Raw genomic sequence first — 22,363 nt, 5'->3', positions numbered from 1 at the left:
GAAATTACTTCTATATATATTAAAAACTTATCAGTATATTTATACTTTTTCCCTCAAACACCAAGCAAAATTATTTTGAATGCATAAAAGGATTCTCTTGTATTTTTGTTTATCATGTTTGTTGATCACTTCATAGTATCTTTAGGTTTCTTTTCTTTCTTTACTTTTCTTCTCTTTTTTCTTTTCTTTTGATTTCTTCTTTGTTTTCTCTATTCTTTAATAGTAGACCTACTGGTGACAAAGTTTTTCAATTTTCTTTTTTTAAAGAATATCTTTATTTTTGATTCCTTTTGAAAAACAATCTTACTACTTTTAGAATCCAGAACTTAATTCTTTTGCTTCAGTAGTTAAAAAGATATTTGACATTTCCTTCTGGCCTCAAGGGTTCTTAATGAGAAATTAGCTGTTACTCAATTGATTTTTCTCAGATAGGTAAGGTGTAGCTCTTTTCTTACAGCTTTCAAGATAATTCCTTCCTTCCTTCCTTCCTTCCTTCCTTCCTTCCTTCCTTCCTTCCTTCCTTCCTTCCTTCCTTCCTTCCTTCCTTCCATCACTCAGGCCCCTCAAAATAATTTCTTTACAATTTTTTTTTTTTTTTTGGTTTTGGGCCACACCTGGCAGTACTCAGGGATTACTCCTGGCTCTGCACTCAGAAATCGCTCCTGGCAGGCTCTGGGGACCATATGGGATGCCAGAGATCAAACCCCGGTCCATCTAGGTCATCCTCAAATGCCTTACCCACTGTGCTATCGCTCCAGCCCCGTCTTTACTTTTAATTTGATTATTATTAGTTTTGGTATACACATAAATTTCTTTTATATTTATTGCCTGAGGATTTACATAGTTTTTAAATCAGAAAGCTACATGTTTGCAGATTTGGGAGATCTTCAGTCAGCATTTCTTTGAAATCAATTTTAGCACCATCTTTTTCTCCTTCGTTTCTTTTTGGTATTACAGTAATATAACTCAGGCCTTTTGACCTAGAGGTGCTGTACATTTTACTTGGTTAGACTTCTTAATTTATCACCTTTCTATTTCTTGAATTTGATCAGTTTTTGTTGCATTATTTTCATCATTGATTTGTTTCTCCATTGTTATTCATTGCTACCATTTGTACATAGAATTCATCTATTTTTTTTTAAATTTCAGTAATTTTTTTCAGTTCCAAAATTATGACTTGGCCCTTTTATGTTTTCTATATCTTACTCTAGACTTGGAAAAATTCAGCAATATTTATATATTTTGAAAGGCATTTTATTATCTTAGTTCTACTCTTTGAAGATAAAATAAAGATATGAAGTGATAAGTGATTTGAAGTAAAAAGGATTTCAATGCTAACAATCATAGTAGTTTAAGACTATTTTTATATAATTTACATTGATGATCTTACTCGATTCTTATAGTAATGCAAACTTTTACTTATTTAACAAATGCTTATTAGGGGGCCAGAGAGATAGTACAGCAGTAGGGCAGTTGCTTTGCACACAGCTGATTCAGGATGGATGGTGGTTTGAATCCCAGCATCCCATATGGTTCCCCGTGCCTGCCAGGAGCAATTTCTGAGCACAGAGCCAGGAGTAATCCCTAAGCGCTGCAGGGTGTGACCCAAAAAGTTTATTGAATGACTGTTATATGACATCCAATTTTCAGTCCATTATAGTTACTTTAACTTCAAATGCTAAGACTTCTGTTATTTTATTTGTAAAGGAAAGAGCTATATTTCTACTCTTCTTTTCAAAATAAGCTGCAGGCATAAAGAAGAGAAATTGTGAACATAACTCATATCTTCTCATAAATTTCTTAACAATTTTCACTTACAGTCTCCGTGATACACTTACTGAAACCCAGAGAAGTTGCAATGCTTTGTATTAGAGTCTAGTATATTTTGAAAGATTTTCAGAGATACTAATATCTTCAGCTTTTTGGGTAGCAATAAATTATAATTGCCTATTTATATCATGGAAAATTTGGGGGAATGTTGGAAAACACATCTCTAGTGCCCAAGTTAAAGTGCTATTTTCCCTGTATATATTAAATTCTGTAGTTAGTTGTTTATTGTTTTTATTTATTATTATTTATTATTATTATTATTAGCTGTTTTGGTTTTGGGTCATACATAATGAGGCTAAAAGGTTACTCCTGTCTCTGCACTTGGTGGTGCAAATGGCCCCCTGTAGACTGCTGCAAATCTTAGCTGGGTTGACTGCATATAAAGCAAATGCCTTACATACTGTACTATCTCTCTGGCTCCACAATTAACATATTATTATTTTAACATATTTGTTTACTAAAGAATGGTCTCTAGCCATTCTCAGTTTTGATCTCGATAAGTTTGTAATCAGTTGGTGAGCCTTCAAAAATAGAAATCAGGGCCGGAAAGATAGCACAGCAGTAGGGTGTTTGCCTTGCTTGCGGCCGACCCAGTGCTGATGGTGGTTCGATTCCCAGCATCCCATATGATCCCCTGAGCCTGCCAGGGACTATATCTGAACACAAAGCCAGGAGTAACCTCTGGACATTGCTGGGTATGACCTAAAGGAAAAAAAGTAGAAATCACTAGCCCCCACCTCACCTACTAAATTTCTGACCAAGAATAGAATGATATGAAAGTCTGTTTCTAACAATTCTCAAATGATATTTATCATGCTAATTGAGAGACTGAACTTTGTGTACAAATTATCCCCAATTATATTGTATGATTGTCCCAATCATATTGTAAATATTAGAACTTGGGTAAATTAAAAATTGTAGTAAATGGCAGAATTCAGTAAGTCTGAATCCACATCTAACTTTATTTTATAAATAATTCATTTATTCCCGTTTGTATCAATGACTTTAAATGTATATCTCAGCTCAGACCCTTCTTTTAGACTGTATTATATAGCTTAACCAAATAATTTCTTGAGTGAATTATAAGTAGTTTGAATATATCCAAAACCAATCACCACATTTAATAAATTCTGAGCTCATTTTAATACTTATGAATCTACAGTTAATAGAGTCTTATAGTCTATAAAGTAAATATTTCCTACCATCTAAAATAAAATAAAATAAAAATAAAACAATATTTTCTTCTCTTCCAGCTAAATTATCTATTCAGTTGTAATGTCAGCAGTGATAGTCTTCCTTGACTATTTCATGTTTTCAGCACTATTATTTCTCCTTCTAAAGTCTTTTATGTCTTGATATCTTTCTGACTTTTCTGTTTAGTACTTCGGTATATCTTTAAAAACGTAAAGAAATCAGCTTTCCTTCCTTCCTTCCTTCCTTCCTTCCTTCCTTCCTTCCTTCCTTCCTTCCTTCCTTCCTTCCTTCCTTCCTTCCTTCCTTCCTTCCTTCCTTCCTTCCTTTCTCCCTCCCTCCCTTCCTCTCTTCCCTCTTCCCTTCCTTCCTTCCCTCCCTCCCTCCCTCCTTTCTTCTCTCCCCCCTTCCTTCCTTCCCTCCCCCTCCTTCCTTCCTTCCTTCCTTCCCTCCCTTCCTCCCTTCCTTCCACCCTCCCTCCCTCCCTCCTTCCTCCCTTCCACCCTCCCTCCCTCCCTCCTTCTTCCCTTCCTTCCTCCCTCCCTCCCTCCCTCCTTCCTTCCTCCCTCCCTCCCTCCCTCCCTCCCTCCTTCCTCCCTCCCTCCCTCCCTCCCTTCCTTCCTTCCTTCCTTCCTTCCTTCCTTCCTTCCTTCCTTCCTTCCTTCCTTCCTTCCTTCCTTCCTTCCTTCCTTCCTTCCTTCCTTCCTTCCCCTCCCTCCCTTTCTTCCTTCCCTCCCTTTCTCCCTCCCTCTCTTCCTTCCCTCCCTCCTTTCTCTCTCCTTCCTTCCCCAACTTCTTATTTGTCCCACCTGAATTATCAGAACTGCCCACACCTTTCTCCCTCCTTCCCTCTCTCCCTCCCTTCCTCCCTTCCTCCCTCAGGGCTATTTCTGGCTCTGTGTTCAGGGATCACTCCTGGTGGGACTTAGATATTATATATGGTGCCAGGAATTGATCCTGAGTCAAATGTGTGCTAGAAAAACACCCTATTTGTTTAGTACTTCTTCTCCAGCCTCTCATTATATTTCTTAATGCCCTCCAGTGAATGAAATGAATAAATTACTTTAGATAAAAAGGATGAAGGCGGGCAGGAAAAAATGCCTCTCAGCTGGTTTGGACTCCCCTACTAGTCTCAGTTAGCACTGCTTTCTTATTGGTTTTGGTTCAGATACGTTGATAGTTTTGTCAGATCTCCTAAATAACCTTGGAAAGTTGTCCACTTTGAAGCAGTCTACTTTCTTGGTTCTTTGGATTACAAATTTTATTTCTTATCTTAAACATCACTTCTTTAGAATTGTTTGCTGAACTCAATTTAAATTATATTATACTTTCTTGTAGTGTTTTGTAACCACTTATATTACACTGATTTATTTGTTGTATTTATCTCCACTCTGTTGTATGTCTCATTGTTTTTTTCCCTTACACTATAGCTTATCACTTTAGTGGAAGGTGTTTAATAAATATTTTAATAATGAAATTATGAATAGATTTCAAAAGATATCTGTATACAGAATAAATATTAGTTTTCAAATTTACTACAAATAAGATACACAGACATTTGAGAAGTAGAAATTTATTAGTTTCCAGTTATAGAAATAATTTGAAAAATAATTTTAAAAATGCTTTTTATGAGAATGCAGCTCCTGAAAAAAGTTAAAAATTATTTCAAAGATTAATGAATCATATTTGAGCAAAGTTTATATTTGGCTAATAAAAATAAAATGAATGTCTTGTCATTTTAACATAAAATTGATCTTTTGTGTAACCAATTTCTTCTTTTTTATCTAAACACTTCCATGTTTAGAAGGCCTCAGCATTATAGAGAATATTATTCTCCTTCCAGTATCTGCATTTAATTGGCTTTTTTTGGGGGGACAGTGGTTGTTGTTAAGCCACTGTTTGATTTTTAAATATTCTTTAATTTTTGGAGAACAAAGCTGCCTGTAGGGCAGCATGAAATAAATATCATAAGAAATAGACATAGCTGTTAGTCCTTTTTCCTTTTCCAGACTATATGTAGAATTGTGTTTCTATTCCTGTTTATTATTAGTCTTTTATATCAGAACTTTTGTTCCTATGATCTGTCTAGAGTACATAAGCTTTATATTCAGTGTTCTATAAGTTTTAATCATTTAGAATCTTAGTGTTCTCTTGGAATATATAATATATGCATATATTATATATATTCCTACAGACAAAAGTTCTTGGAAGCAGACAGGATCACACCGTTGAAAATGTTTATAATGTCTTTGTTCGTCTTTTTTTTCGCCGTCTCCTTTACTGCACTCTGTCCAACTTTCCCAGGAGACATGGATTACAACTGGTTGGACCATACGTCTTGGCATAGCAGTGAGGCCTCCCAAATGTCTTTGGTGAGACATGGGGAGCCTTACTATTTAATTTTTGTTATCATTTCACTTTTCTTTTCTTATTTACACCTTTGCATGTTTCTTTTTCTTTTTTTTATTCCTTTTATTTATTTTTTTTCTTTTTATTTTCTTTTTTTATCCCATACTTGTAGGGGACAGTCGAAAGGGAAAAAGAAAAACTAGTGAGCAGGCAGTTTTGTCGGACTCTAACACCAGGTCTGAGAAACAAAAGAAAATGATGTACTTTGGTGGCCACTCTCTGGAAGAGGATTTGGAATGGTCTGAGCCTCAGATTAAGGATTCTGGGGTAGATACGTGTAGTAGCACAACCCTTAATGAAGAACATAGCCATAGTGATAAGGTACTGAGATCACGGCACCTGCCTTTTTTTACCTGCTCATTTGGTCTTCGTTTGCTCTCTGTCACTCATTAAAGCAGAACATAATAAAAAGACAGGGCATTTTGAGGGGCAATATAGCATTTCGCAAGGTGCAGAAAAGAAAAACAAAACCAAACCAAAAAAAAAAAACAACCAAAATACTTGACACTTGCTATGCTTATTTTTTGTATTTGATGGCATACCGAAAAAAAAAAAAAAGTTCAATGAAAAAACAAATTAGGAATAAAGGAATGTTTTGTTTATGGTCGCATGAGAGAACTTGGTCATGATATTATAAATCAGAAATATAAAGATTTTTTTTTGGATTGGCTTATTCGATTGCTTATCTATATTTTTCTTGGGATGAAAATTAAATCATTACTAGTTTGAATCCCAGGTAAAAGGGGAGATAATTGGGTCTCTTTGCACAGAAAAGGTTGTTTTTCTTTTTTCCCTTTCACTGTCATTTTGCTCTTTTGTTTTATTGTCATAGCATTTTAATATAGTATTGATTAGTATTAACCATTGCCATATGCTTTAGTATTTATTATTTTTTGCTTTTATATAGTGAGACTTGAAATCTTTTTACCATATAAATGTAACTGCTGGAACTTGTCTTTTGCCTGCTACTGCATGAAGATGTGCATGTTACTTTTAGATAACTGTGAAACTGTGATTACACAAATCATTTATTTTGCCTTTTTTCTTTTTCTTTTTGCACAATGCACTAGTGTAGTGATTAATCGAGGACTTAGCTTTGCCCTAAGAAAGTGAGAAACTCCTATAGTTTGTAGAAAACTTTACAAAGGATGCCATGGAATCATGTAAAGAAAGTTATAAACTTGAACAAAGACCTAAAAAATTAGTGAACCATCAAAAAAGTGAGAAATGTAGTTTGGCCTCATCTGTGAGTTAGTCCCATTTCACCAGTAAAAAAAAATAAATTGAATTGGAAAGTTTTGGGGGCTTGTTTAACTTTTTTTAAATTTAACAATCTATTTCAAGAAAACTCTCAAAATGTAGTTAAATTTAACATTTTAATATAGTTTGACCTTTTAACTTGTACTGTAATACCATCTTTGGAAGCCTCTCCAAAATATATACTTTTAATGAGTAAAACCATATATAATTTCAATTGGTCTTTCCTACTTGTTAATTCTAATTTGTTTTTAGTGTGTGGGTAAATTAGAGCTTGCCTTTATTTTCACAATTTCTCAGACTTTGAAGTTTTGTAGTCTATAAAAGATCTGTTAAGGATTAAATATTAAATTTAGAAATAAATTTGATCGTACAATTGAGTTTATAAGGATAAAGAAACAAGCCTTCTTGGCCAGTGTTTGGAATGCAGACTGGTTTGTGTAATCATACCATTTTGGAAATTTTAAGTTTAGAGTTATCATACTGTGTGCTCATCTATCATAAAAGAACATTAATTTTTTTTGTTTGTTGATATATTCTGTCAGCACCCTGTGACATGGCAACCATCCAAAGATGGAGATCGTTTAATTGGTCGTATTTTATTAAATAAACGTTTAAAAGATGGAAGTGTACCGCGAGACTCAGGAGCAATGCTTGGCTTAAAGGTATGTAGTAAAATAAATGCAACTTTGCTATACGCTCCTATATAGATTTTTCAGAATAGCAAAAGACAATAAAATTGCTTGTTTGTTTTGGAGACACCTCCAGAAATATTCAGGGCTTACTCCTGGCTCTATACTTCTGGTGAGGTCAATCCTGGTGGGGTTGGGGTACTAATGGATATTAGGGATAAACCTGGGTCTGCCAGGCAAGCACCTGATATCCTTATTATTGTTCCAGCTTCAAGTTATTATATTTTTATAGCTATGCTGATTTAGTACTTTATTTTACATTTTCATGCATTTTAAAATAATGCACTCATTATTTAAAATGCTTTAATTTTTCAAGTATTCAAAGTTGTTCAAATTATTCTACAAAATACTTAAGTATATGATTTTGGAAAATGTAATCCCAGTTGTATAAGTTTAAATACTCAAAGTTTGGACATATTTTACCTATAATTTGTCCTGTGTGTCAGTATGTATTTATATTCTATGAAGACGATACTTTCATCAATTTCTAAGTAAGTAAATAGAAAATATAACATGTTGTACAGGGAACACAATTTTGGTACCAGCATAAGCAAAATGTTTACTTGTGTTCTGTGTATTTGAGAAATTGAAAATACCATTTATAATCTGGAAATGTAAATATTTAAGCTAGGAGACACATTATAAATATTGATTTTTTATTCTACCTTAAGATACTAGACAGTTTCTTCATAAGTACACCAAATAGAGCTCTGTTCACTTTTGTGCATCTGTAAAGCAAACCAAACACTGAAGTAATGAAAAAGTAAGCATTTTTGGAATTAATTTATGATGACAGAAGTTGTCCTGTGTAGGGAGTGCTGGCCTTTAGAAAACTGGACACCTAGCATTTACTGGATGGTTAATACTTAGCCAAAAGTGAAATAGGCTTAAAGAAATGTCATAATTTAGACACAAAGATGGTGATGAACATGAAATTAGATTATAAATATAACCATTGGTTTAGAAATGATTGAAATATAAAGTTTAAAATTGATTATAATTCTAAATCTTAGAGCAGAGTGGTATTAAGTTAGGAATTGTTGACTCATAAAATACTATCTGTATGGTAATAAACAACTAAATTCTCTTAGCCTCGTTTGTATAATTTGTTGAATTGTTTTATTAAGCTCAGACAGAACACTGTATGGACATTCAGTTCAATGACTGTCATTATAGTAAGCATAATTTATTATTATTAAATTTTATAAAGCCAAAAGTTAAAATATTAATAAAAGATATGCATATTTAATTTCAGTATCAAACACAGGATAGTAATATAAATGATTTGTAACAGTATTCTAAAAATAAACTATAAATACTTGAATGAAGATCATGAGGGTGATTTTTTGAATTCAGAAACTCTTCACAGTTTAGAAAAGAAAAAATGCAATGTCAATAAAGTTTGGAACTTATTTTCATGACTTGTTAAAGGGTTCATACATTGAATAGAAGATATAGGAATCATAGCAATTTTTTTAGAAGAGCTCAGTATTACAGCACTGACTCTATTGCATCACTTATAAAGTATTTTCTTTTCCTAAAAGCTATATATCACTATAAATGTAACATTCAAAAAGTTCGTATGCAGGCAGTCTACAATTTACCAATTATGAAAATATAAATAAATGTTGTAATTTTTTAATGAAAAGTTCATCACAATCATTGAGAAAAATGATCAGTTAGCCTAGATTACTAATTTAAGTTTTTAATAGGGTTTCATAGTTATGGTAGAAGAAGCAAATTATATGATAACATTTGAAACCTATAACTAGTAATGCTCCTAATAGTACCACAATAACGTAAGAAAATGACAGGATTCTGTAATAATGACAAAAATGACAAGCTTTTGATTTTAAGGGATGTTATATTTTCAGAAAATAGTGGATTAAATTGAAAACCATTTGGACTATGTGAAGAGTCCATTTTTAGGGCTTAAATTCAGTTTTGGTATGAATATTAGAATTTTAGCCATCATTAAGTGGTATATTAAGTGTATATTAATGATGGTTATGTTAATGTATTCATATATATTAATTTAAAGCCTTCAAAGTATTTTATTTTGTACTTAAATTTTTAACTTTGTTCATGTGAACAATATGCCTATGAACACTTTCCTCTTTTAAACAGGTTGTAGGAGGAAAGATGACTGAATCAGGTCGCCTCTGTGCATTTATTACCAAAGTGAAAAAGGGAAGTTTAGCTGACACGGTAGGCCATCTTAGACCAGGTAGGTTTCTATTTTTGGTTATTTACCTTCACAATGCTAAGCTTCAGTAAGCTTAACTGAAAAAGTTATCCTCACTTTTAAGAGTTTCAACTAATAACAAATAGCTCATGTAACTTATTAATGAAAAGTCGTGTATTTATTGAGATAAGATTTTTATACTTACTGATTTTTTTTGTTAATATTCTAAGTATTAATCTAGTTTGCTTCCCAGAAGCCTTCATTCATCTTTGGAAAAGAACTATAACGTGGCTTAAGAAACATGCTAGTTTCTAACATGTTTACTTTCTAGAGTTTTTAAGACAACAGAATTAACATTATATATTTTCTCACCTGTCTGAGAAAATGTTTCTTGCTCTTGTTAATAAAATGAACTAATTGAGGCATCTTGATCAATAGCTTAGTATGCCCCTTTAGCTGTTCATAATATGTTTTCTTAATGGCATCTCATCCGTGAAGCCTATTTAGTTTAAGGTTGCTGTTGTTTCAAGAATACACTTCAAAGGGATTGAGCTATCTCTGAATGATGATTCCTGACACACTGTAGGTGATGAGGTGCTAGAATGGAATGGCAGACTATTGCAAGGAGCCACATTTGAGGAAGTATATAACATCATTCTGGAATCTAAACCCGAGCCACAGGTGGAACTTGTGGTTTCAAGGCCAATTGGGTGAGTTACTTTGATGTCTTATTTTGTGTGTGTGTGTGTGTATGTGGTGTGTGTGTGTGTGTGTGTGTGTGTGTGTGCTGTGATTGACTCCCTGTGATATTTAATACGTAAGTATTAAAATTGTATCCAATCATATGAATGTAAACCAACTTTGAAGCTATACTGGGGCCAAAGCAATAGCACAGAGGTAGGATGTTTGCCTTGCACATGGCTGAACCAGGACAGACCTTGGTTCGATCCCTGGTGTCCCCAAGCCAGGAGCGATTTCTGAGTGCATAACCAGTAGTAACCCCTGAGCGTCACAGGGTGTGGCCCAAAAACCAAAAAAAAAAAAAAAGTAAGGAGTAAAACTGAATTAAAAAATATACATAAGACTTATCTTCTTGCTGCACAGACATTTTTAGAATGAATAATTGTGTAGAGAGGCATATAGAAAACAAAGTATAATTTTATGGATCCTCAACTAAATCCATGTAAACTGTTGTTCCTTTAAAGTTATTGAGTTTGTACTATAATAATTTTATAAACTAAAATGACCAGAGCCCATATTCTCTTATTTGTTGTATAATGCTGCCATCATAAATTATGTAATGTATGCTATCAATTTTTTTTTAGTTTTATATGATCCTGTTATAATACAGGTTGACAGTGATCCAAGTAGCAGATGCATTAATTGTTGGAAAACTTTCTCTTTTTCTCTTTTCAGAGATATACCTAGAATACCTGATAGCACACATGGGCAACTAGAGTCCAGTAAGTATAATTTATTTTAGGAGAAAATGTTATTTCATAATGCCAATTCATCAGGGGACACATTTATTTTTCATATAAAGTAGAAAAATAAAACATTTTCATTATCAAGGATATTACTATATACAGATGATAGATTTAGTATGATTTATTTCATGCCATTGTGGGAAGATGTATAAAATTCTATAGTATTTAGGATATGTTTGTATAAACATGCTATCTAAACTACTATGTAGTTTTAGACAGCTCGGATGAGATGTAGGATAATACTATGCTTATTTAGTTGTACAAGTTTTAAAATATGTGTGAAAACATCTGAATTTGAAAATTACGACATATGTGAAAGCGATATCTGAGTCTGAAAATAATGACCACATTCATTACTGCTAAAAAAAATTCACCCTTTCCCCCCCAGTTTTTTCTAATTCCAAAATTTGCTACTTTGTAATCTAATCTTCATGAAGTGAAATGCTTAGAAAAGTCTAATGAATAATTATACATTTTATCTTGTACTTTTCAAAAATTGGATGTTCTAATTTGATAGCGGAGTAGTGATGGAATAACAGACGTAATAGAGGTTTGAATATTGCTAAATTTGCAAGTATACTTATATGTGTTTGAATGCTACTTCAGATGAGAAATTATTTTTCTCTCTGATGTCCTGTATTGTCTGAGAACAGAGGAAGAGATGGAGGAGGAATATAAATTGATGTATGCCAGTATGTTTCTAAGGATACTGGGAAAGGTAGGATAGAGGCAAATTTTACAGTGTCTAGGAAAAGGTGTCAGACTGTGCGGTTGGTCACTGCTGGGAAAATCTAAGTGATTTTAGGAAGAGCCTGGAGGCTTAGGTGGGAGGAAAGGAGACAGATAAGGACACCAAGAATTTATAAGTTACTCTCTAGATTTTAGATCTGAGAACTTAGGAGCTCTTCTGTAATAGTTTTGAGGAGAAGCATCTATTTAAACATCTGGTGGAACATGACAGATCTTATTCTATAGAATGGAGGGGAAAACCAAGAGAACAGTGAAAAGGACCATGTGGTGAGATGTGATGAGATGTGATGACTATGTGGTGAGATGGTGATGATCCAGCCTGGGGGATGCTGTACTCTCAGATTCTTGGCATGCAGTGACTGACAATAGACATTAAAAGAAAGAACTTTGGTGATAAGAGTTATGGGTATAATAATCTTCTTTAAAAAATGTTTTGATCTTAGGGGAGAAATCCTTTTAAAAAATGTTTGATCTTAGGGGAGAAATCCTTTTGGAATGGGAGTGTTCTGTACTTTAAAATATGATCTATGACTATTTTATTTTATTTTATTTTATTATATTTTATTTAATGTCTCTGGCTGGGTGCTAAATCATTGAATCCAAAACAATGTCATGTCCATTTAATCCTAGCACATAAAAAGTTAGTGTTACATACAATGGCATCATCATTGTTCCCATTTTAATGAACTCTTGAAATTGTACTTGTTGTACCTGCATTATTAATACTTTGCTTTTATAACAGTCCTGGTAAGGAAAGTAACATTTTTATACACCAACATCACTCAACTATTGTGTCATTACAGTGGAATTCTATTTTATTGGAGCCATTAAAAAAGCCCCTTGACACCAATTCTAAAATTGTTCCTGAGGAGACAGGAATTGTTTCTCAAAGTAAAGTCAGTCCATTAGTCTTTAAATGTTGACAGGTTTTTCTTTGGCCCAATTAGTTCTTTAGCCCTTGAATCTTAGTTGGCCAATAAATTTTCTCTTTGTATGATTATAATTTCTCAGGACTCCAAGTTGAGTCCTGACCAAAACGGTCTGTCAATATACTTTCATCCCTAAATGCTTGATAAATATGATCTGTTGTGTCTTTTTTTTTTTTTTTTTTTTTTTTTTGGTTTTTGGGCCACACCCGGCAGTGCTCAGGGGTTACTCCTGGCTGTCTGCTCAGAAATAGCTCCTGGCAGGCACAGGGGACCATATGGGACACCGGGATTCGAACCAACCACCTTTGGTCCTGGATCGGCTGCTTGCAAGGCAAACGCCGCTGAGCTATCTCTCCGGGCCCGATCTGTTGTGTCTTTCTGCAAACAAAGGTTCTAATGATAGAAAACCAAACTTATTCCTAAGACTAATGGCATCATTTTTTCCCATTTATAAATTTATGAAAGCGATCACCTTAACTTGTGGATTTAAGAATTATAGTTTCCCATTGATTTCACACTATTCTCTCTAGTGGTACTTTTTACCCTCTTGTGCTTTTTATTAGGCAGACACTTTACACTTTGATTTTCAACATTCACATCCACTTGACCTACACATTTACCAGCTTTGCATTTTTTCTTGGATATCTCAGAGGTGTATAAGACTTGTGTGAGCCAATTTAACTTTTTCATCCATTTGTCTTCAACTTTCTCTACTGTCTTAACATGGCAGTTGAGTGTCAGCACTGTACTGGATAGAGAACAAGACAAGGCACTTTCTTGTTTTCGTATAGGTGTACAAGATCTGAAATCTTGGCATTTTTTTCCCTGCACATCTAAGTAGTTTTTGAATCCTTATTTTCTTATTTTGTGCTACTGACTGTTTTTTTCCCATTTTCATAGCTTTTTTTTTTAATGATTATTGAAATGAATATACTTGTTCTAAACTGTTTTCCATGTCTTTTAATTTAATCTACCCTTTAAATAAGTGTAGTCATCTTCCTCAAGTGTACTTTTTATTAGCTCTCTCATGAGCATTTAATGTGCTTAGTTCATTAGAACAAAAGAATTTGAGATATTTAATTCCCTCCAGTATTGCATTGTACCTACTTTTATTCATTTTCTGCCTTTTTTCCTACTTTATAGAAGTAAATTTATGGTTCTGCTTTTGCTACTATCTCTGCCACCCCCATGTTCCTCATTTCCCTTTTGATCTACTTTATTTTTCACTCTAACAGGGGTCCTCAAATTTTTTAAACAGGGGGCCTGTTCACTGTCCTTCAGACTGTTGGAGGGCCAGATTATAGTAAAAACAAAAATTATGAATAAATTTCTATGCACACTGCATATATCTTATTTAGAAGTGAAGAAACAAAATGGAAATAAATACAATATGTGGCCCGCGGGCTGTAGTTTGAAGACTCCTGCAAGATGCACCTGACCATAAAACACACATAGTTTTTAGATGCTCTCCTTTCCTGCATTCAGGCTTCAGCTCTACAAGGCATATTTGGGGTGGGGGGACTGTCTTATGGTATGAAAAATATGGTAACTAATTTGTGATCATCTTCCAGATATAGTTGAACTATTCACTTCTTGGAACAGTAAATAACATTTTAGTACTTAAATTTTTTTTTTTTTTGGTTTTTCGGGCCACACCCGTTTGATGTTCAGGGGTTACTCCTGGCTAGGCGCTCAGAAATTGCCCCTGGCTTGGGGGGACCATATGGGATGCCGGGGGATCGAACCCCAGTCCTTCCTTGGCTAGCGCTTGCAAGGCAGACATCTTGCCTCTAGCGCCACCTTGCTGGCCCCTAGTACTTAAATTTTAGCTTTACAAGATTAGATCCTATGTGAGTTGCTACTTTAAATTAAGTCATGAGTTTTTTTTGCCCTAAATATTTTTTAAATTTTCTTAATATGCTACTTAAGTTACAAGTTAAGTGCACAAAAGACAAAGAAATTCTGAGGTGGGGTTCTGACTTAGAAAATGGTCGGCCCTCAGTCTCCCACGCAAGTCTAAGCTGCATATGAGTCCACCAAACCCTAAAGTGTATTTGGAACATGGTTGTCAAGAAAATAGTCAATTTAATGACATTTTTGTGAACATCATGGATAACCAAGATATTTATTATCAAGAGAATGAGATGCTAAAGAAGAGTCACTGGTTATATTGTGTAATTGTTGTGCAAACATTGTATAATTGCTGTTGCAGGTTCGAGTTCATTTGAATCTCAGAAAATGGACCGTCCCTCTATTTCTGTTACCTCTCCCCTGAGTCCCGGCCTGCTGCGAGATGTCCCGCAGTTCCTGTCTGGGCAGCTCTCAGTACGTAATCATTGCATTAATGTCCTGCCATTTGTGGTGTCAAGAAATGTTTTGATAATATGTTCTGTTTAATAAACTAAGTTTTTTCTTAGACTATAATTGAATTTTTAACCTAAACTTATTCCATATTTTGATTCATTAAACTTTAGTGGTAATTATTTTGCTCTAGCACTTCATTAGAGTTAGATTATTTGGAAATTAGAGCATTTTTGAGGTTATAGAAATTTAAAAAATTTAGTTACATTTCATATAATTAAAAGCCATGATTTTTTTATTTGACCCTTCCAAAATGGCTATAATTTTCATAGACATTTAAGAGAAATAAAAATACTGTACTGTCCAAAGATGGCCTATTTAAGATAAAGGTACATTTTTCCTTGTCTTTCAATCATCAGAAATTTCAGTTATTGAGTATAAATATTAATTTGATATATAAGACCCCAAATTAATGGAAGAATGAGATAATATATTACTAAGTAGATCGAGTGATCCCTAATTTGAAGATGCTTAGAATGAAAATTATAAATTCAATTGTGCATTACTATTCATATTATAAGAATTTTTCAAATGTAAACCCTCATTTTTAGTCATTAGTTTTCAGTTATTACTTTTTAGTTATTCTCTTTTTTAAACTGCTAAATATTAAAATTATCTGGTAATATTTTAGAATAGTATTAATTTATTATTGCTGATGAATTACCAAACTAGAGATTATTTGAATATTTATACTATTTAGATTCTGAAAGTCCAGATGTTGAATTTGGATAAAATGTTGTAATAAAGACTAAATTATGGGGGCCAGGGTGATAGCAAAGTGGTAGGGCATTTGCCTTGCACGTGGCTGCCCAGGACGGACCTGGGTTCAACCCCCCCACCGTCCCATATGATTTACCTGCCAGGAGCGATTTCTGAGCGCATAGCCAGGAGTAACCCCTGTGCGTCACCAGGTGTGACCCCAAAACAAAAACAAACAAACAGAAAGACACTAAATTATCCTTGGATTGATATTTTATAAATAGACAAATCATTTTTTTAACTTAAAATCAACTATGAATTTTTTTCTTTTACACTTTTTGGGAACTGGAAGTATTTGTTTTTTACTTAAGATTTTTAACAAATTTTTTTCTAAGAACGTTAATTAATTGAAAGATAAGAGAAATGTAAACAGAATTAAGATAAAAATAATGGGAAAAGTCCTTCAACATATTTGTTCTGGGTTTGTTGATCCCAAAGACTGCAATAGCCAAAATTATGAAAGAAAGGAGATGGGGTACGATTAGGAGATTGTTAAATGTTTTAATTAAAATGAATTTTTCTCTTTTTTATTTTCTTTCCTAATGATAGCTAGCTGCTTATTTCTATTATCATAGTTCTTTTTAAATAGTCCTTTAAAGAATGTTCTGCCTAACTGGATGATAATAGATGAAATTGTAGTTTACACATAAATGTGTGTGTGCTTGTGTGTTTGTATAACTGATTAAATTGATGCAGGGAGCAAACAGAAGTTAGACTTCCATAAGTAAGTACCATTTTGTTGCCTTATTTAAAATTTTAAGGTCTTGTTAGAAATCCAGTGATCTGAGAGGATGAGGTATTTAGACATATTTTACATTCAACTATTTTTCTTCATGGTTCAAAATAAATATGGTATAAAGATGACACTGTTAACAATATTTAAGTAGATGCAAACTTAATGTAAACTGAATTGAAAGTCTAATTTTTAAAAGTATAAAAGTGTAGAGACATCGTATTAGATTTTTAAATTATGTTTTAAGATTCATGTAATTATTATTTTTAATGCCACTCCTTTTATAATTTCTTATGACTTGAAAGGGGGCATGTTTCAGTAAGGAATTATGTGCTAATAAATCCATTTTTACTATGGAAAATCTAGAAAGTACAGATAAATAAATAAAATATTTATAATCCTGCCACTAAAATATAACCATTCATATACATCCAGTTTTTAACATTTAACTGTATTAAATTCATATATGCTATTTTGAAGGCTTCATTTTAATTTAGAATAATTAATTGTCCAATTTTCTTTATAGTTATTCCTTAGTTCTCAAGTGATTTTAGTGGCTTTTTCTACTTTTTTTTTTTTTTTTTTTTGGTTTTTGGGCCACACCCGGCAGTGCTCAGGGGTTACTCGTGGCTGTCTGCTCAGAAATAGCCCCTGGCAGGCACGGGGGACCCTATGGGACACCGGGATTCGAACCAACCACCTTAGGTCCTGGACCAGCTGCTTGCAAGGCAAGCACCGCTGTCCGATCTTTCCAGGCCCTTTATCTACTATTTCAATTTAACTCACTATTACAGAATATTTTGCTTGATTCTAGCTTATTTATAATAATGTCATGGAAATTCTTGAATATAAATTTTGTTATAAATTTATTATAATTTTTAGCACAAATTATTTGTCAGGATAACATTCCCTAAGTAAAATTAACATAGGAAAGTAAAAAAGGACAAAATTTTAGACTCTTGAGTCTCTTGCCAAAATTTTTCTTCTGTGTTTTTACCAATTCATTCCAGTTTTTTCATGCACTCCAACGCATATTAAATTTTTGACCCTAGGCCAGCCAGAGTACTACTAGTTTCTGGGAACCACAGTAAAAATGATAGACCTAGATTTTAATGAAATTTCATTTTATTTTTCCTCTGCAGGAAAACATTAATATGCCCTTCGGGTAGCAATTTTCTCTTATGTTTAACTCAGTTGATAACAAATAGGAATAGGAAAAGGTTATTTCTTTTTTAGATATCAATTCACTTTAATCTAAGAGCAAAGTTTCTTTAGAAAAATTTCTATTTTACATAAATTAATGAAGGTTATGCATTCAATGCTCACAATTTAAACTTTGTTAAAAAATTTGATTTGCCCTAGTTATATAGAGATTGGGAAAATATGTGTATAAAATATTTCTCCTTGGGAAAAACTCTAGCAAGTCATAAGGAATATTAAAAATCTTAAATTAACCTCTTTCACCTTTGAAATTTCGCTTTGGTGGGAGTTTTGCAGGGGCCCCCCACTCACTGAGAAAATGGTGACAGTTCTAAAACTCTATAATGTGAGTGAGTAGCTTGTGAGCTGACCTGACAAGTGGAGTTGTCAGTTCGTGACTTAAACTTTCTCAAACTGTAAGGGTACAAGTAATGCAGATTTCTTGGTTCTGTTTTTATGCTTCTAGCTGTGACTTTAAAAACAAACGTATGCGGTTTGTTTCTTTTCCATGTTTGAGTTAGCCACTGCCTGTGCCTGTTGCTGGGCATTGCTATGAAAGTACCATGAATGTGCCTGTTGAGAACATCGAAAGGCTCTTCCTAATTTTCATGCCTTCTCATGGGGTTCTTCCATAACACAGCACTTTTGTCCTCCAGATAATTACTGCTGGAAGTCTACTGGTATTTTATAATTAATTTGCAATCTTTGACTAAGCTTTTGAGAAAGGGTTAAAATAGAGCTTTCATCCTTTAAAAGGGAGAAACGGCTTAGAATTTTTCCTAAATGCATCGATTCCTATATACAGTCAGAATTTTAGTCAGGATATGAGGCTGAGTTATGATTGTAATCTATTCCCAAGTTACTTTATTTTAATATTTTTCTGATCAAACATTTATTGATGAGTTTATAGTGTGCATATTCATTTCATGTATTTGTCTGAAATTATTAGATAACTGTAGCTGTAGAAATAGGCTTATATCTTTTATATCTTTCTAGGAGCTCAGTAGCTTGTTTTAACTTTTTTTTTGTAAATAAAGGAATTTTTGGATCCAAGTTTCAATGATCAGCCTCATTATTCAAGAGGCATAACATAAAAAAGGTATATTCTAAAGAATGTAACTTCAAGCAGAGAGTTACTTATGAACTAACATTTGTTTGTTGGGAATAACGAAAAATTTTTCATTGGAAATAAAAATTTTAATATATCATTTGTATGAAGCTGAATTGTTATAGACATTATATTATACTAAAATAAAGGATTTTGTGTTAATTACAAATTGCATGAGCTCCATAAAACTCCACTATTTCTGTGTGAAATAGCCAGATTCCATAAAGACAGAAAACAGTTTCACAGTTGCCATAAGTTGAAAAATGGGAGACGTGGGATTGATTACTTAAAGATATAGGAGGTTTCCAAGAGTTATGTAAGAGTTTCAGAACTAGAAGATGGTGATGTATAGTATTATCTGTCACTGAACTGTACTTTAAAAAAGGGTGATTGTTTGCTATTTGGATTTCTCTTGAATTAAAAAAAATTAAAGCAAACCATTTTTATCTCCAAATGGAAGCAGTGAAGATTAGTTAGGTTTTACTTTTTAGGTTTTTCTGGGATTTTAGATAACCGATTTTAGAAATCTGTGAGTTGTTCATTGAATATTATTTTGAAAGCTAGAAAAAAGTTTGCTTCAAAGGAAGAATTAGGAACAGGAATGGTAGTACCGCAGGTAGGGTGCTCGCCTTGTATGCGGATGACCCAGTTCAGTCCTCAGTATCTCATATGGTCCTCCAAGCCTGACCAGGAGTAATTTCTGAGTGTAGAGTCAGGAATAACCCCTGAACCCCGTTGGGTGTGCCCCACCCCCATGAATTTACATCTAAGTAATATTTCTTATATTCGTAAATATTTTATTTTATTAAGTAAAAATCTAACATTATCTTGATATTAGGCAATAGGGTAAAGAAAATAATCCATTTCTGAACACTGTAAGCTTATCTCATTAGTATGCCCAATAATTCTATTCACCCTTCTTTTTTTTTTGTCCCCCAATTCACAATACAGACCAGGCAAAGGGCCTGTGTTGAGGTGTATATGGGGTGCATTTCCTGTACCTCCTCTTTCTATACAGTCAGTGTAAAGAATACAGCCTGTGGTAAGAATTGGGAGGCCCTATTCACCCTTCTTTAGTGCATTAGAATGGCCCATCTACGGATATGCAGGCTGAAAAATCTAAGTAACCACTCTGCGTCCAAAATTTTATCTCTTTTCTTGGAAATGTCTACATTTGAGGCTGTCCTGGTTTTTGGAGAGTGTAAAAGATGGCTTAAGTGATTAATGATAGTCTGCTTCTAAGATCTGCTTTCCATGTTGTTATACTTTCTTCAACAGTAATCATTGAGTGGAGAAACAGGGCACTTAATACCAGTTCTGTTTCCATGTAGCAGTGAAAAAGTCTGAAGCAGTTAAATACTTATAAAGTCTTTGAATTAGACCATTCATCATCCTTGAGAATTGTCAGGAAATGGGAGGTAATTCTGGGAAAAGAAAAAGAATTTAGTCTCTTGAAATTCATTACATATTTTGAATTCCTAAACCCAAAGATAGGCCTCAGATTTTTATTCAAGTTTTGTGTTTTGTTTTGCTTTGGGTCCACACCTGGCTGTGCTCAGCGGTTACTCTGGACTCTTTATTCAGGGATCACTCCTGTTAGGTTTGGGGAGCTATCTAGATGCTGGGGATTGAACCCAGGTTGGCAACATACAAACTAGTGCCCTACCTGCTGTACTATGGCTCCCTTTAATCTTAGTTTAACTATCGGCAAGATACAACAAAACCAAAAAAATTTTTGGACGATTTTAGCAAGTTTCAAGATAAAAACAAAGCAGGCTGAAATATAAATACATATATTTAAGTTAAAAATTGAAATATAGGACTGGAGAGATAGTACAGCGGTAGGGCATTTGCTGATTCAGGACAGGCGGTGTTTCGAATCAAGCATCCCATATGGTCCCCTGTGCCTTCCAGGATTGATTTTTAAGAGCAGAACAGAGCCAGAGTAACCCCTGAGTGAAGCCGAGTGTGACCCAAAAACCAAACCAAAACAAAACAAAATGAAATATATTGATTTCATCAGAACTGGGTTCTATTTTTCACCTTTCCATGATTTCACTCTTTTCTACTTTTTGTTTGAGTATATCTTGCTTCCCTGCCCTCTTTGTTTCTTTATCCGCAAATTGGAGGTTAAAAACTTGGAGTAAAGTCAGGGAAAAGTTAAAGTACTATTTAGGTAAAGTGAAATGAGATATCCTAGTCTTTATTTAGTCTAATTAACAATTTACAGTGCTATCTCCTGATATACATAATAAATGTCTGACAATGGTACTTAAGTACTAGTACTGGGTGTCAGTTTTTGAATAAAGTAATTTAAATCCAGTGTATTTCAGTTATTGTTTTATCTTACTGTGTTCTTTCTTTAAAACATTCTAAAGCCCGCTGGATCAATGTTTTTTTGTTTTTCCTTTTAATGGGTTTTGGTTAGACTTCAGAGAAGTCACGTAATTCCACCTACAAATGACCTTTTGCTAACAATTCTGTAGATTTTCACCTAACTTCTTTTTGGATTAGTGGATTTTCTTATGTAGTTTGCATAAGGGTGAAGCCAAAAGTTTTTGAGTCTTGTAGTTATGGTTACACTCATTATTCAAAATATGCAGCTTGAATATATGTTTATTTAGATTTGATCTTAGCTCTTGTGGTGGTGTTAAATTTTTAAAAATCTGATTGAAGAATTCTAACATTTTAATGTAGTTTTTATATATTTTAACATTTTAGAAAAGTTTATTATGTCAGTGTGCTTTTCTTATATATATATAAAGTCATTGGAAAAAAAAGATATTTAAGGAGTAGTTTTATGTGTTTGTTTTACTTTTGGTCTTTTAGTTCCAGCGTGTTGTCCTTTTTGGTTTTGTTTTATTGCTTTTTTCTTTAATTTTGCTTACCAGAGCCAAAGCCTTAGTAGAAGAACAACGCCTTTTGTTCCTAGGGTTCAGGTAAAGGCCTTATCTGCCTGATAGAAAGTCAAGTTGTGTTTAACCCTTACCTGTATGTTTTTGGAAAATGCGTAGTAGGAAAACTTTCTTTGTATGTTGCTCCAAACCATATTATTGACCTACAAATCATTTTATGAACCAGCTTGTAAAAATTTTGCATGGGGATTAAAATAAAAAACATTTAAAGAGACAATCTTTGTTAGTGATTTCATCCTCTGAACAGAATACTAAAACTCATAGGTTTCAGAGTGTATTTCAACTTCGATTCCATTTGACAGAAACATCTAGTTTCATACTACTGGGATTTTCCTTTATAAAATTAAGGTTGCTGTCTCTTTAAATCATTCATTATATCACCTCACATCCACATACTTTTGCATTTTCCAAGCAGTAACTCCTTGAGGAGATTGGCAAATGAATTTGTACTACATCTAAAATACAAACTTTGGCCACCTAAGATTCAACTTTGGATAGTCCATCACTTTGAAGAAACAAAATTGTGATTCAAAAAAAAATGTGTGGAGTCATTTCTT

The 22,363-nt window shown here is 33.5% G+C and overlaps 1 protein-coding gene and 1 non-coding gene across 19 annotated transcripts in view; one reads left to right on the top strand and one right to left on the bottom strand.

Moving 5' to 3' along the window:
- The window catches only part of RIMS2 (regulating synaptic membrane exocytosis 2), a 565,766-nt gene that overhangs the window by 272,065 nt on the left and 271,338 nt on the right, over nucleotides 1-22,363 (top strand). For 7 of the 18 annotated variants that reach the window (XM_049773835.1, XM_049773829.1, XM_049773837.1 and 4 more), the window contains exons 3-9: nucleotides 5,543-5,751; nucleotides 7,233-7,352; nucleotides 9,507-9,606; nucleotides 10,151-10,274; nucleotides 10,981-11,027; nucleotides 14,943-15,055; nucleotides 21,783-21,830. In XM_049773835.1, the coding sequence (XP_049629792.1) occupies nucleotides 5,543-5,751; nucleotides 7,233-7,352; nucleotides 9,507-9,606; nucleotides 10,151-10,274; nucleotides 10,981-11,027; nucleotides 14,943-15,055; nucleotides 21,783-21,830 (761 nt within the window). Of the gene's footprint in view, nucleotides 1-5,325; nucleotides 5,394-5,542; nucleotides 5,752-7,232; nucleotides 7,353-9,506; nucleotides 9,607-10,150; nucleotides 10,275-10,980; nucleotides 11,028-14,942; nucleotides 15,056-21,782; nucleotides 21,831-22,363 lie in introns of all 18 variants that reach the window. The other 11 variants (XM_049773848.1, XM_049773843.1, XM_049773849.1 and 8 more) reach the window with 3 other exon arrangements.
- LOC126010085 (small nucleolar RNA SNORA51) lies at nucleotides 19,818-19,950 on the bottom strand. The gene has a single exon (XR_007496222.1). It is a non-coding gene; the product is annotated as a small nucleolar RNA SNORA51 (small nucleolar RNA).

This window comes from Suncus etruscus, chromosome 5 (assembly GCF_024139225.1).
Source record: "Suncus etruscus isolate mSunEtr1 chromosome 5, mSunEtr1.pri.cur, whole genome shotgun sequence".
Taxonomy (NCBI): domain Eukaryota; kingdom Metazoa; phylum Chordata; class Mammalia; order Eulipotyphla; family Soricidae; genus Suncus; species Suncus etruscus.
This window is presented reverse-complemented; position numbering and strand designations above follow the sequence as displayed.